The sequence below is a fragment of the Grosmannia clavigera genome, assembly GCF_000143105.1.
Source record: "Grosmannia clavigera kw1407 unplaced genomic scaffold GCSC_179, whole genome shotgun sequence".
Classification (NCBI taxonomy): Eukaryota; Fungi; Ascomycota; class Sordariomycetes; order Ophiostomatales; family Ophiostomataceae; genus Leptographium; species Leptographium clavigerum.
In genome coordinates, this window is record NW_014040759.1 from 497,822 (window position 1) to 513,623 (window position 15,802).

Consider the following 15,802-nt stretch of genomic DNA (forward strand, 5'->3'; position numbering starts at 1 on the left):
CTTGGACCAAGTGCGGCAATTTTGCACTGTTGAGTATATATTATTGTGCCAATGCACAGTTTCGCAAGTGTCTCGGTCACGTTATACAATGCGGCCGCATATTACAGGACTTCCCTGTCGGGATGTTTGCATATTCTATGTAGGGAAAGGGGGGCTATGGAAATCATGAAGCCTGGGCAACTTCTTGGTGCGGACCATTAAAAAGTGACACATCAGATCCGGCTCGCCTATCCTACTCCGTGTACCTTCTGTAATTTGTGCCTGCTCTTCACATTGGCTTCTCACTCGGGTTGAAGACATGTGTTGCTGTCTTAGACAGAAAACCGGCCCTTATCTTCAACATATTGCAACGAAGAAGCCAGCGATGGTGGCAACGGGAGGGTATCTTACGGGCCCTTAACAACCCCAACCATTAGACTCAGCCTTTTCGCGTGTTGTTCAAACTAGCCGGCGGCGCCTAAAAGTCAAGCAGCCACCTTCAGGTGATCGTCGACGAGGCGATGCCAGCTCGTGTCCGACTGTCCTGGGAGGAGCCTCTCCGGGTGTGTAATTGCCCATCTGGCTCCAAAGATATTGGCCAAGGAGAATGATCCAATCTAGAGACCACTACGGTATAGAATGAAAGATGGAATGGAGTGTAACAGTAGCTATATTCATATAGCTGACACTCGTAAAAGGCGTCCCCCCTTCTTTTCCGTATCCATTGCCTCTTTCGCCTTGCAAATCACAACAACTCTACGTCGTACTTATCTTGAATCACAAGACAGTAAGATACATATACCGCTTCTTGGCAATCATTTATTCAAGTTACCTAACGCCTATGCATCTTACTGCAGACGCAACACTTTTATTCGGTATGCTGCTACATGGCCAGCTGACCTCGCTTCTACATATGCTGCTGCATTAGCCGTCTTCCTGCAGCAGATATAGCAGGAAGAGGATGACCACATGCCGGCGTTAGATTAGCCGGAATATGCACGGCCGGCTTTTTTGAGAATCTGTAACTCGCAGGCTCCCGTCAAAGCCTGACCTTGCGCAGCCGTCTCTCAACATCGGCCCCTTGTATTGTAAAGTACAATGCAGATAGCTCCCTGCCCAAGGCGGCGAAAATTGTACCGAAGAGCATGAAGATCGCCCGTATTCCTTGCCAAGCTTCTCAGAACTTTGGATTAGGATTCGGTGAGGCCCCGATACCCGTGTAGGAGGGGGAAAAGCAAAACAAAACAAAGGGGCTCCGAATAATGATCTGATTATTGTACACATACATGCAGCATCCCGTAAATGGGCTCGCAAATTCGTGAAACGCCACGCCCGAAACCGAAAAAAATCGTCCCGTTTTCCCGTAACCAACGACCAAAAGAAAGAAAGAAAAGAAAAAGGGGTTCTTTGTACTTTTTGCCTCTCTCCCCCCTGACTTCTTCGCTGTGCATTTCAGCCTCCTCAGTCGGGCCTCACCGCCGTCCAAAGCCCGCAGGCGGTGGCGGCGGTGGCATGCCGTTGTACACAGGCAGTCCTGGCGGTGCCATGCCGACGCTGTTGGCACCGGTCGCGAAGCCCGACGGCGGGAGCTGCTGTTGCTGCTGGCCGCCACCTCCTCCGAAGCCAGGTGGCGGCGGACGGCCGAAGCCTGGTGGACCGGAGCCAACACCACCTGGCGGTGGCCGAGCCGGAAGACCGGTCGGAGCCATGGGTAGTCCGGGGCCACCGCGACCAGCGGGGAACGAAGGTGGGGGAGCCATAGCACCGCGACCAGCCTGGGGGCCACCGAAGCCAGCCGGTAGCGATGGCGGCATGCCTCCGGGAGCTCCATATGGCTGTTGCTGCTGCTGCTGCTGTTGTTGTTGCTGCCGGGGATGGAAGCTGAGGGCGCCAGGGGCACCGGGGGCGGCCATAGGGACGGGACCGCGAGACGGTGGCGCATAGGAGCCCGGCGGCGCTATGCCGTTGGGATTGCCGCCGAGAGGTGCAGCCATGATGTTCGGAGGAGGCGCGGCGATGGCACCGACAGCCGGGCCGGGCGGCAGAACCGGGTTGGGGTTGGGGTGGGTCATGTAGAAGGCGGAGGGCATGGGCTGGACGTCGGGGACGACGTTGTGCTTCTTGCCCTCGGCGGCCAGCTTGCGCTCGGCCTCGTCGCCGTGACGCTCGCCCTTGCCGTCCTTCTTGTAGGCGTATTCGACGGAGATCTGCTTGCTGAGGAGGTATTGGCCCTGCATGGCGTCGCGGGCGGTGTCGGAGGCGTCGAAGCTGTCGAAGCTGACGAAGCCGTAACCCTTGGAGATGTTGTTCTGGTCGCGCACGACGTTGGGCGGGGCGACGAGGCGGCCGAACTGGGCAAAGGTGTCGTAGAGGATCTTCTCGTCGACCTGGGGGTCGAGGTTGTTGACAAAGAGCTCGGCGCCAATCTCGGCGGCGCGCTGGCGATCGGCGCTGGCCTTGTTGACGCGCACCGGCTTTCCGTACAGGCGGATGCCGTTGAGCGTGCGCGACGCGTACTCGGCCGACTCGGGCGTGTCGAACTCGACGAAGCCGAAGCCCTGGTGCAGCCGCGACACTCGGTCCATCGGCATGTGCACGTTGACCACAGGGCCCATCTGCGTCATCAGCTCCCACATCAGTGGCTCGCTGAACCGCTCGTCTAGGTTGCCCACGTACACCGTCGCCTCCTTGTTCTGCTCCCAGTGTCGGCCCGACATGGTTGTGGTATTGGGGGGGGGTGCGAAGCTGTAACGAGAGGAAGAAGCTCAAAAAACCCGGGCTTGTGTCGACTCCCCCAATCGGCAGCAATGGCCTAGCTTCTGGCGTCTCTGGCTACTCAGACAGTCTGGAGCGGTCGCAAGAACGGGAGAACAAGAGCAGACGGGCACGCGTGTTTGGGAACGGCTCATCGTCTGTAGGTTTTTTTCCCCCTAACTAAAGCTTCGATGGGCTTATCGCAAACAAGTTTGGGAATATCGCGACGTCGGACTAATTATTTTTCCGGAAACAGGCGGCAACACTACCCCCACAGCGGCCAACTGGTCGGGGCCATAGGTTAGTGAAATTTCTTCGGCACTCCAGCCGACTCGACATCATAGCACGCCGTCGCTGACAGCCGCCCCGAGCAGATACCGCTGTACATCTCACCTTACCCCAGAGCAGAACGTTCGGCAACTGTCCAGTCACTAATTGGAGCTCTGAAAGAACTCCAGAACCACCAGGCGCAGCAAGCAACCTTGTTGTACTTTGCAAAGATGTTCGCCCTCTCAGAAGAGTCAAAGGTACGGCGAGCACGACACGACGACAGTGGCCGAGGACAGAAAGATTGCACGAGTGACGACAGTGCTGACATGGGGTTCTTTGGTTGCTGGTTCAGGAGCGCATCAGCCGGCTCATTGACATCTCGCGCGTTGTCATCCACTAGTATGTTGCAGCTTCCTGTGCATTGTGCGGGTATCGAAACAGGGGCTGTGGCTAACAATCGTCTAGCGGATACCTTCCCATGGTGCTCTACCTTGGTTCGTGAACTCGCAGGTGCTGGCACAAAGGCTGTGCTGAGTCGGCTCTCGACCGTGAAGAAGAGTACTAACATATATGTAAATGCGACAGGCTACACTCGCAGCGAGCCCCGGCCATCGGTCATCCGGTAAGTCTAGACGAACATTGAAGTGCCTAGGACAGATTTCTGACGTTTGCCATACCTGCTCAGTCTCCTGTCGCCGCTTTCTTAGATGCGCAACATGCGCACATCACGCGCCCATCAAGGGCCGAATGCGGGCCGACTTTACGGACTATGAAACAAGGCGAGAGCCACGAAATCAGGCAGGCCGACTGGATGCCTGACCGTCAGAATAGCGTCTGGAATAGAACGAAAGAGGGACCTCTGCAACCATAGGACGGATGCGCCTGGACAGACCTACAGGGAACGTCTGGCGTGTCTCCCATGACCGCAGCTGTACAATACTAGGAAACGGGTACGACTTGAAATATACCACTCAGAACACGGCTATCCCGCAGCTCGATGTGCATGTGTGATGTGGCGGCGTAGATTGACAGCAATGATGCCATGTCGTTGTACGTAACTGTATCAGATGGATGCTTAGTAAAATCGCTGCGGTGCTTTTGGTGTAGAAGGTGCTGTGGGGCGCATCCAAATTTTGCAATTGCATCTGACAAAGCAGACCTTTGACATCGCAACGACATGCGCCTCCCAAAGAACTGACCCCCGAATCGGCACCCGAATCAGAACCAGCTAGTCGGACATGGTCAGCAGCCGTGTGTATCAACTGGACTTATGACCGCCGGCGGCGAGCAGCATGCCGCGGGCGTCTCTCCGGCTCTCATCGAGGCCATTGCCGGCCTGACGGCCGGTTCCATAGCCACGCTGGCAGTCCACCCGCTGGACATTGTCAAGACGCGGATGCAGAGTGTGTTTCTGGTGGAAGCCAGGGCTTGCTTACGAGCGAATGCTGACACTCCACCATTCTAGTCTTCCGCGGGACGGCCACGGCTTCGGCTTCCGGCACCTGCATCGGCGGTCCGGCCGCTCTGTCGGCGGCTTCAGTCCTACGCGGCCTGCTGGCAGCGCCGCATCCGCTGGCGGCGCTGTACCGCGGCCTGACGCCCAATCTGTTGGGTAACGGCACCAGCTGGGCCTCGTTCTTCTTTGTCAAGTCGCGCATGGAGCGTCTGGTGGCCTCGGCCAAGGCACCCGGACCCCAGGACCTGACACCGGCCGACTACTTTGTCGCGTCCGGTCTGGCCGGCATCTGCGTGCAGGTCATCACAAACCCGTTGTGGGTTCTCAAGACGCGCATGCTGTCGTCGGACCGCGGCGCCCAGGGCGCCTACCCGAGCATGTGGGCGGGCGCCATCCGCGTCCTGCGCGAGGAGGGTCCCCGGGGCTTCTACCGGGGCCTCGGCGTCAGCCTGATTGGCGTCAGCCACGGCGCCGTGCAGTTTGCTGTGTACGAGCCGATGAAGCGACTGTACCTTCGGAGGGGCTCAGAGGCCGACATCGACGCCTCCCAGAAACGCCTCCGGAATCATGCCACCTTGGTCATCTCCACCACGGCCAAGCTCGTGGCCGGCGCCGTCACCTACCCGTACCAGGTCGTGCGCAGCCGGCTGCAGAATTACGACGCTGAGGCCCGCTTTGGCCGCGGTATCGTCGGCGTGTCGGCACAGCTGTGGCGCGAGGACGGCCTGCGCGGATTCTATCGTGGCCTCGTGCCGAGCGTCATCCGCGTGCTGCCCGCCACCTGGGTGACCTTTTTGGTGTACGAAAACATCCGGCACTCCCTTCCCCAGTGGATTGCCTGAGTGGTGCTGCGTCTGTTTGGGAGATGTGCCAGAAGGCGTATATTCTCGTCTGAAGTACTAGCCATGTCACTTCTGATAATGTGGAGTTGTTATCATGACCAAGCTTAACGTATGTCTCGCGATAGTTGCAGTTAGTTAGACGGTCGTGGTCAGGCTATGAGATGTTTTTTGAAGGGTATATCAAACAACGCACTTGTTCATTGACGGACGTTGACAACAGGCTGCAGGTAAATGTATTCGTGGTCATGTTGTCTAATGTTTTATATATGCAAAACCAGACAGCCAATGCTACCTATGTAGGTCTGAGACGAGAAGTTGTAGGTAGTCACTACAAATACATATCTTCTGATATATGCCGGCCAATAAATCATAGAATCTAGCATCAATCCAAACTACGGGTAATAACTAATAGAAACGCCTAAGCAACGTATCGTGAATCATTCCTTGATGTCTGTGGGCCTTTTTGATCGTGATCGTTCTTCCAATATGAATTAAAACAACTGACTACCATACCATTTGAACAAAACAAACAAATAACTAAACAACAAAGAAGCATACCACCGAATACTTTAGCTTCGTCAGCACAAACTATCGATTACAGGCTATGATGGCTCGTCATCTAATGCCCCTGCCCGAAAGGAGAAGGAGAATATGACAATGATGAGCAGTCCATAGTTTCCCATCTCGTTCCTTCCTCTTTGGTAGAATGGGTTTGGGCTTGGGTGGGCAACACGCATTTCAAGAAAAAATGCCCGAAACCCTACAATGCCCACATATTGGATCTACTCTAGGCAAGGATTTAGAGAACGATGTCATGGCGATTCATCAGATGTCCATCCGTCACGCCTCGCTTGTCTCAACTAAGCAGCCGCGTTTGTCAAGATATTGGACATCTGCGTTACCAAACAGAGTTTCTGTGAATACTTTTAGGGGCATCGTTGTACGATCCTCTGATGGGTTTCATTGTCTTTTGCCAACAGTCGAAAATTCTATGCTGTTGAGTCACGACCTGCAGGGGAGCAAAAAACCTGGCAGCTTCCAGTTTGCGCCTAGCTGCACAACATTGACATTGAGAAACACAGATGCAGGCAAAAGCATGTTCTATCGACTGAGTTGACCTCCAGCCGTAAACTTCCGCTGCAGGCAGCCGTTGGCGAGACAAGGAACTGGCGGCCCGAGCGAGAGCATACAGATCCAGTTTGAAGAGAAAGGGAGGGAAAAACAGCATTACATAAAACAACCGTCGAGCGTGATTTTCTTTTTCATTATTTTTCACCATTTTGCTTGTTTGCCATTGTCTGTGCCTATGCCGAACAGTTCAACGGGAATGGCCGCCAGCAAGACTGGAGAGCTTGGACCCCTTGCATAAAGGTCAGCTGAGGGTGGACTGTCCTCTTACGGAAGAAGCCGTGGGAACGACGCTGCTTCAGCTGCGGCGTTGCAGTATCCTTTTCGAGGCGGTCAGCAACGTACAGACAGGCCATGCTATCAGAGCGAGTCTCGATGACGGGCATTACCGTGGGCTCCCATCGTGATACCGGTCTGGGCTCCCAACATCGGCTCATACTATGCAAGGCATACGAACTACGGAGTGGGCAAGATACGAGTAGCCCACTCTCCTGCATGCATGAAGGGAAGATCGGCCGTGCTGAGAAAATTTCCCATCCCCTTGCTCTCGCTCGGAGGAGGTAAATATAAGGAAGCCTAGGGGTCGACACTGGGCATTTTCTCAGCCGTTCACCCCCGACACTCCTATGATGGGCCAGCATCCACTCTGCGCACGGCCGGTGCTCCTCATGTACTCCGTACGAGGATGATCTGCTGCTTGTGCGAGCCGGCCGAGCAGAGAGGCTGAGACAATAGTTTCAGTGCTTGTCCGTCACAATGGACGAGGCTAGGTAGTGCGTCTGCTCATCCGGGCCGATATAATTTCGGCGCAGGATTGTGCCAATGGGTTCAAAAAATTGGTATCCAAGGTGGGTAGAAGGATTTATAGGATCGAGAGGGTCAAGAGGGTCAAGAGGGTCAAGAGGGTCAAGAGGGTCAAGAGGAGCGAGAGGGTCCCAAAATATGGCAGATCTCACGATAGTACCGCACCCTTCTATCGTTGAAACGAGCTTGTCTCGCCACTGCGCTCCAGCCATCGGTTGTGGATTCAGGAACCGGTATGCACGTTTCCTGTCCGAAAATGCATGCAAGGGGCTTGTCGAAACAGGACAGGCGCTGTCGAATTTGGCTTGCAGTTCGGGGCCTTTTCATAATCAGATATCGCACTCCCCGCTCCGAGACAAGGAGTGCGTATTTCAATATCCTGGCGCACAATGAGGCCATACCTCCGAGGGTCTGGCCATGATAGATTCCTGGGTGCATGGCTGGAAAACGCCGAGGAGAAGGAGAGAGAGAGCTCGGAGAGACAGAGCCTTGCCTGGTCGCCCTCTCTCGTTCATCCGTCCTGGCGGTGGTGAGAGAGAGCGGTCCACCGGCCACGTTGGAAAGCGTGCGGCAGACCCCCTGCGTAGATCTTTGCACCTCGGCGGCTCGATTCCTCGTCGTTCCTATTTGCGGCCTTTACGATAGACGGTCAGTTCGGCGCCATCTCCGCTATCTAATTCACTACATATTGTGTAGTATGTATGTATGCATATGGGGCTGGGCTCCATGGTCCGAGGACGGTTGCTCTCTTTGTTCTCCCTTTTTCCAGCCTCACGACCGGTCCACCCCGCTGAATAGTCTACCGTTAGCGAGGCTACGTGTATTGCATTGGATTTCATACGAGGTGGGGGGGGGGGAGAAACGAGAAGAGGATACTCCGTACAGACAAAGCGAGAGTGACGACGCAAGTAAGCTGACATTGAGATCGGCAGCGGAAACAGCAAGCAAGCGCAAACGTCTAGCATAGTTGTAGTACGTACATAGGCCTATGAGCGGGCCGTAGCGCAGGCTAGCGACTAACTCTTACCGTAGCTGATTCTTTCCTTGCTTTTCCTCACGTTTCTTCTTCAGATACATGCGTACACCTGTCCTCTCGGGTTCTATTCGAATTTCATCCGCGTACGGGAAAGTAACTGTCGCTATCTGCTTCAACCCAGTCCGGTATAATGCCCTCTCGACATGATACGGCCAAAGCGATCTTACGTGGACGAGTCACATTCCAGATCTCAAAGGTCCCACCGGAAATCTCCACTGGCACTTTTGCGTGCATATACGGAGTACGTGTCCTGCCCTATTCGCAAAGCGACAAGGCCAAGGCCAAGCAGGTGTTTCACATCAGCTGATGCTGCTCCGATTCTGCATACTTACACAGTGGAGAGGAGCACGGAGGGCGGAGAGAGCTCCGGTCGCTCGCCTACTGCAATATGGAGTATGGCTGAAATGGGGCAGAGACAAGTCCCGAGACAAGGATAGCAGCTAGCTAGAGCGACCAATGGGAGACGGGAAAGAGAGTCAGGCGTAAACCGGTGATTGGCTGAGAGACGCACAATACGCGGCACTGGCCACTGTGCAGATACACCTAGACAGCCGATACGATGCGATACGATACAATGTGAATGAGATGCCAGTGTGCCAACGCCAGCATGCTTGTAAAGCGGCGCAGACCATGTAGGACTGCGGCCGCATTCCATGGAAGGGCTTCCCACAACGAGAAGGCCGACGTGTGCATCTTCTGAACACACGCCCTGCTGTAATGGGAAAGGAGGATAGGTAGAACAAGACAGAAGTGGCCGAGAGAGACATAGGGGCCTGACCAGCGATGAGAAGAAGAAAGTGCAATAAAAAGGAACGATAAGAGTAGTGACTCGAGCAGAAAAGAAAGGAAAGGAATCGAGAAGAAGGAAAGAAACGGGTCGTTAGGATAGGACCTGTGAAGTGGCTGGCTCTAGAGCATCAAGCCGATACAGGCTCGAAAAGGCGGTGGGCAAAGGAAGATGCCGCGCAGAGCCCGAAGGACATGCTGCAGAGCCGGTCCGGATATGCGGTGTAGACGGGCGTAAGCGTGGGAATGTAGGGCCGACGTGAGGACGAAGGGGGTGGGAAGGGGCGAGAAGGGGGCGAGATTGAGATGGAGAGAGATTCGGACTCGGCAGAGACAGAGAGAGCGCTGGCCATCCATTCAGATGCTGCTGCAACTGTATCGGCCCCATTGGCGGCCGATGTGTTGCATTCTCTGCCTGCTGGCGCTCGCCGATGATCTGGACCGCTGCAGATGTCGTCCCCTGATCCCTGCTACGTTGTTTCTGATTCGAGCATGGGCGACAGCGAGGAGTAAGTACATCCGGATACTTGCACGATACGGTGTAGCTGGAATGAAGAGCAGCCGCATTGCATTATGCATGAGTAGGCGGACCGGCATCGTAGCATCGGACGAAGCAGACACAGGAGACCGGGCAGACAACAATGCCGTTGTGAACTCTCGTATCCTCCTACAGGTCACGTTGGAGGTCCTGATGCGGGTGCATCTGGCAGTAGCGGTGGCCGCCATGCCCGAGCAGGCGGCCGACACGCTGCTCCGTCTTCGTGTGCTGTCTTCTGAGAGGCGAGCATTGGCACTGTCGACCTAACGATCTCAATCAGACGTGGCTAACCAGATGTGCTCTTTTTTTTTTCTCACTTTCTTTCTATTGCCGTCTCAGCTGGGACTGTTACGCATACAGCATGTACGGAGGATTGCGTGCCTCGTGCTCTGTGGTGAGAGCCCAAATAATTTCCCGTGACAGCTAGGCAGGTCGGCATTTCCGTGCTGTGCACGGAGTACGACGTAATATGGAGATCCTGGATGGTGGGATTGGCCCGGCAGAAAAAGGAAGAAAAAGACGACGACGCAACAATGAGGACAGTATCCCCCACCGGCGAGATGACAAGCAGGGGGATTCGCCGGGGAAGACGGATGGCAGTCTATTCTGGGCACCCGAGCCAGGAAGAGAGATCTCCGTAATGAGATACCTGGACATGGTCGTAGCTCAGTGCCACCAGACAACCAGGAAGAGAGATCTCCGTAATGAGATATCTGGACATGGTCGTAGCTCAGTGCCACCAGACAATGAGAGAACCTGGTTCAGGATCGCCCAGTAAGCAGACGGAGTACGGAGTACTACGATGGCAAAACGAGGCCTGCTCGTATCTCCGTACGGGACACGGAGAAAAGGGTTTCTACCATGTGCCGCAGATCAGCAGAGACCGACTGGCAGGCGATGTGACCATGCAGGGCATCGTTTTCCGGATTGGGAGCTGACGCCTCCCACCAGAGCGGTTTCAGCAGGGGCTGTCAGCTGACATCCTAGCATGCTTTGCCTGACGACGGCAATTTCAAGCTGAGTATAGAGTCCAGAGCTTCTGTAGCACAAAACTGGCGAGGCTCGCTCCATCTTTGTGCACGCGTGCACAAAGCATGCAGCTCAGCCGCATCCAAGACACCAGGCGGCGTGACAGGCAAGAGAGACCGGCGAACCTGCAGAGCGGACGGACGCGGGCTCTTGTGTCTCCGGACACGGCCCGGAGACGAAGGAAAATCCCTTCCAGACCGGATATGAAGAGTGGGCCCAGGACTGTCATTCTGTACAAGTACGTAAGATACGTCCAAGGACGGAACACATGTAACATACAATACATGCATAGTAGCAAAATTCAGGATGCTCTGTCAGATATCATGTTTAAGGAAACGTCACTGCGTCTGTGGAGAGGGAAGGGGACACGTCCCGGTGAGCTTGGCCCTCCATCTCGACGCCAGACCGTTGATTGGATTCCTGCTATCCGGTTCTTGGGAGAGCTGTGACAGGGGAGGGATTGGGCCATTTCCACAACCTCTCTCTTCCCATGTCGGAAGGGTTCTTTGTCTCTCTCTCGCTATCCGCAAGATACATGGTGCTCAAAGGGGGGTTTTACGCCCAGGTTGGCGGCCTCCATTACAGCTTGTCCCGACCGGGGGATCGCTGCCGCCTCGAGGCTGTGTTTTTCTCGCGCTCACACACACTCTCGTTCTCAAAGCCTTGGCATATGCAAGCCCGCAGCCAGCTTCGTTCCGAGACCGATGCTGCTGCTGCTGCTGCTCTTGTGAGTAAGCATAGACACACGGCGCGTGCAGCCCCCCTCCAAAAAAGGTTGCACGTATCTGCTCGCTTCTTCTTGTCACATATCATCTTTTTCCTGCCCTGGTTCTGAGGCTGGCCTCCAGGTTTCGGCCAATCACGTGTCGCCTTCGCGTGGGCTTTCCCTTAACGGCACAAGCGCGTACATAGACCGAATGCGGGTTTCGACCCGAGGAGCTCTCGATATTGGCCACTCTCGTGTTTTTCTACTCGTATTTTTGCCCACCTCTCATCGGTCTGACGTCGCTGCATGCTAGATTGTGCCATGTGCTGAGACGAATTAGCGAGATAAAGGGGTCATATTGCGAAATGTCCGAGGCCGTCGAGATGAGAGAGGCACTGTCCGAGTCTAGCCGTTTCCTATTATCGTCGTGCCGTTTGGCGTTTCTTTTTCCAGACCTGCCATTGCTTTGCCATGCTTTCTTCCTTTTTCACCTCTTCTAAGCACCTTTATTGATTTCTTTTTTTCCTTTGGCCGTTCCCCTTCCCGTCTCCTACCGGACGTCCTTTATTTCCAGAGCATCATTATGTGTGGAGAACTTGTCCCCCTGGCAGAGCCGACTGCTTGGAAACCGAGCCGACAGGTCGAGGACCAGACTTCGACACCCATGCCTCTGACTAGGAAATGAAGTTGGCCTGCTGCTATCATCCTCGCTTACGGAGCACTCTCACATCTCGAGGCGACCGGCGTGGAAAAGGGGCCTGGGCCGTCAGTGCTCGTATCTTTCATTATTGCTTCCGCGGACCCAGACCCACGATCCCGGGCCAGCCGCAAGACCAGCCAGCCCCTCCCTGGTCCCGTTTCCCCTCCTCTTGAATGTGCCCCTCGGCCTTGGATATGCAAGGTTGACAGGTCACAATATAACCCTGTTTATAGTCAAGAGGAACTACCAAAGAGCTCCAACAGCGTCCCCCTCGTGTTGGCAGCTCTGGCGGCGGTACGAGCATGGCCGGAAGGGGCAAAATGTGCCGGTGTGATAGGGCTTAAGCATAGTCGTCGATTCTGGTCGTACTTGTAGGATCTCGTCTGCTACTGGGCAAAAACATCGGCGATGCCGGCTTATGAAGTCTCATGCGCGGTTCTTTTCCGGCCTATTAGACGGGAGGGAGCGCCCAGCCGCCGCCCAAGGAAGCAGGCGCGTTGTATTCTCCCGTAGCCTCGTTGTTGTCTTTTTTCCCCTTGCTACCGGTCAGAGATCCCTGCAAGCAGTATGGACTACGGAGTACTCCGTACATAGTACGTAGTAGCAAACGGGAGGCGGGTAAACGTGGCCGTGCCCCCACGCTAAATTTACAATCTATGCTTTCCGCTCCGGGCAGGTGCGCCTCACGGACTTATTGTTCTAGGAGCTGTTCGCCTAGAAGTTGCTCTTCATAGTGCTGACTAGAGTCCACGAGCACTGTAACGCTTCTAATTACCACATGGCTCGGGCACCAATGCTAAGCAGCACCGTCCCTTTTTTCTTCTTTGTGCACACCCTCCCCATCTCAGATCCACGCTCTTCTGTCTGGATGTGCCTTCTTCCATCAACTGTGCGAGTACGACGGAATAATGTCGGATCTCGACAATAGGGGATGGCATGGGGCTGTGTTGCGTCACCACCATCTTCTGATGTAGAGTAAGTAATTTTTGCAAGGCATGACACAGTCGGGCCTCTATGACGAGGGCTTTCGCAGGGTCTACCCCGGTCCTTGGTGTCGATCAAATCTGACAGGTGATCTCGCGTCTCAAAACTCTGGTGATGAGGTGCGGAGGTGCTCAATGCTCAAGTCCTACCGCAGCTCGTATTCCTACGAGTAGTAGGATACCTGTAAGATACTTTCGCCCAATACCATTGTAGCGAAACAACCATTGGCTGCCAGGCAGCAAGGGTCTGTGACGAGGCGAGCAAGGCATGCAACCCTCCCCTCGAAGCTCAGCGTAAAGGCGGAAAACTTTCAGCGTTCCTTTCTCTCTCTCTCTTCCGAGTGGCACCGGCAGTAGTCGCGGTCGTGCTGTTCCCATTTCACCGCCTGGAGCTGTTGCGAGCCATCTACGATTGAAGGAGGGTCGCGTGGGAGGCTGCGGTGCGTCGTACAGCACAGTGGAAACAGGCGGTGACGAAATGAAGGAGACGGGAGGGTAGAAACAAAAAGCAAATGAAGGGTTGCCGAACGGGAAACAGGCTAAGATGGAGACCAGCAAAAAATCCAGATTGGCGATGGACGCCGCCTAAAAGAGACTTTGTGGCATTGCAGCCAAGGGATGAGATCGGGCGAAGAAGAAGGGAATGCAACAAAGTATGCAACGGGCCAAGAGAGTGTTGGACACTGCGAAAGATCGTCTTTCCCGAGATAACAGAAGCTAGTCATGAAGAGGCTGTGAACAGGGCAACAAAAGCCCAAGAGAAAGTATCTTACGTCGTGCCATCGCCAGGTACTGCAACTGCGGAGCACGGCACTCGAAGCAGCATGCGATCACGAATGCTATCTAAGATACGTAGCAGTACTCCCCGTACAAAAGAGTGCTAAATTGCAAGCTACAACTGCGAAACAGGAGCCACTTAGGCCGCAGGGCCGATCAGATCTGCACAGCGCCGGGTCTCGGCTGCGGGCGGATCCTCGCAAAGGATCCAATTTGCCTCGGAATGGAGATGTATGTGTGCGATTGCTCGTGCATGGCGCAGGAGTGCCTGCGATGGATTGTATAGAGCCTGCACACGCTGTATCGTACAGTGGACCAACTCGCTCGCCTTCACGATATATTATCTTACATAGTATCCGGAACTTACTCCCTCCAACCCTAATTATCTAGGTAACCGGGAATGCCCTGATTCGGTGGAGCACGCCCTGTAGCGGGGGCCGGACCAACGCCTGAGAAGCCTGTTCACTTGTACGGAGACAGCGGCGTTGGATCCGAGCTGGGCGACCAGGATCAGGGTCTGTTGCGAGCAAGTAGAATTAGGGCTGCCACGATATTGTCTGTGTACACGACGAGCTGGCTGCACTGGACATCGGATGCATTGATGCGCCGGGCCATTGTCGCTTGTGCAGACGGCTGGCCCCTTCTGGCTCTACTATGCATCTTCCTTTGGCTTCTTCCTTCTCTTTTCGTCCTGCCTTCCTTTCTTTTCTCCTCATCCTTTCCTTTCTTCTTCTTTCGTCTCTTCCCTTCTATTTTATTTTTCTCTGCCTCTTACGTGCACCGTCTCGTCTCTTGGATTGATTTCCCCTGCCTCTGTCTCACGTTTCTTGTCTTTCTGAGAAGGCCATGTTCATGTATGTGCTTCTGTTTTTACTTTTTGAATTTTTTATTAACTTATTTTTACTTTTTTAATCTTGCTTTTACTTTTTCTCGATTCCCCCCCTGTAATTCTCCGGTCCCCCTCCTCCGCCCCCCCATAAAAACAAGGGGAGGAGTGCAGCTGAGAAGGTCTATCATTGTTTTTGCCTCTTCCTTTTTTCCCTTTCAGAACGGGATCCACTTTCCTCATTGCGTCGCCCTTACCTCAACCGCTGCCAGCTTAGTGCTTCCTCTTGGCCTCCTGACAAGAAACCGCCTCCGTTGCAACGGAGGCTAACAGGCCGGTCTCTCGCTCGTTCGCTTCTTTTTGGTCGTCCCCTCGTGCCACACCCCTCCCCTACACTGTCTTGTTTTCGTCACATTGGCGTCTCCTCAGGACGACAAGCGCCCTGCTGTCTAGGGCCGGAATCGTCCGCGGGCCTTCCGTGCAGACGCGTGAGGAAAATTAGCAATTCAAAACGGAGTCCATGGATCCAGAGTACGCACGCTTACGCAAGCCACGACCGACCCTCTTTGGCAGCACTGCTGAAGGAGCGAATTCCGAGCAGCCTACATAGTAATAGCTTACGTCCTATTATGTACTCCCGCACACGACAACGGCCTGCTCTACCATTTTGTCAGCCCCCAGCTAAGGCCATGCAGACGGCTGGTCCGTGTTGCTTCAGCCAGGTACGCGGTATCTCGGGGCTGCATCTCCGCCACTGCTGCTCATACGTCGCATCTTACCAATACAAGCATACGCCATTACACGAAAATCACCCTCCCCCTGAACCTTTCTAATAAGTCAAATTCCTCCGGTCGAGGATGCACGATTGCGAGAGCGCTATGCCGGGCCTAAAATGTCTCACACATCAGCAGTGGAGCAGGCCAGAGCAGAGATGGATCAGAGGGCTCCGTACTCAGCACGGAAACTCCGTACAATGGCATTATATGGCAGTGCTGCCTGCGAGCCATGCATGTCGCAGGCTGGCGCACGTCAGGCAGGAGGAGGAAGCACGACGAGCCGGACGGGCAGAACAGAACGGACCAAACAGACATCCAGCCGGGAAGCGAACTTGCTTCCTTGCTTGACCGAGTGCACTCTGCCTCGCTCTAGCCTTTCTCCTCTTCTCCCTTCTCCTGCTATGTATGTACG

General features: G+C 54.7%; 4 protein-coding genes across 4 annotated transcripts; 3 read left to right on the forward strand and 1 right to left on the reverse strand.

The window, feature by feature from the left end:
* Nucleotides 1-1,451: 1,451 nt before the first annotated feature.
* CMQ_165 (splicing factor 3b subunit 4) lies at nucleotides 1,452-2,696 on the reverse strand (the record flags this gene model as incomplete). Its single annotated transcript, XM_014313787.1, has 1 exon — nucleotides 1,452-2,696. One exon carries the CDS (start codon nucleotides 2,694-2,696, stop codon nucleotides 1,452-1,454), a length of 1,245 nt encoding a protein of 414 aa, XP_014169262.1.
* Nucleotides 2,697-3,233: 537 nt separating this feature from the next.
* CMQ_245 (uncharacterized protein) lies at nucleotides 3,234-3,629 on the forward strand (the record flags this gene model as incomplete). The annotated part of the gene is made up of 2 exons (XM_014313867.1): nucleotides 3,234-3,402; nucleotides 3,589-3,629. The coding sequence occupies 2 exons, from the start codon at nucleotides 3,234-3,236 to the stop codon at nucleotides 3,627-3,629; spliced, it is 210 nt and encodes a 69-aa protein (XP_014169342.1).
* A 644-nt stretch (nucleotides 3,630-4,273) lies between these two features.
* CMQ_14 (mitochondrial folate carrier protein) lies at nucleotides 4,274-5,301 on the forward strand (the record flags this gene model as incomplete). The annotated part of the gene is made up of 2 exons (XM_014313953.1): nucleotides 4,274-4,406; nucleotides 4,469-5,301. 2 exons carry the CDS (start codon nucleotides 4,274-4,276, stop codon nucleotides 5,299-5,301), a joined length of 966 nt encoding a protein of 321 aa, XP_014169428.1.
* A 4,204-nt stretch (nucleotides 5,302-9,505) lies between these two features.
* On the forward strand, nucleotides 9,506-9,860 carry CMQ_254 (uncharacterized protein; the record flags this gene model as incomplete). The annotated part of the gene is made up of 2 exons (XM_014313876.1): nucleotides 9,506-9,564; nucleotides 9,641-9,860. 2 exons carry the CDS (start codon nucleotides 9,506-9,508, stop codon nucleotides 9,858-9,860), a joined length of 279 nt encoding a protein of 92 aa, XP_014169351.1.
* Nucleotides 9,861-15,802: the final 5,942 nt, after the last annotated feature.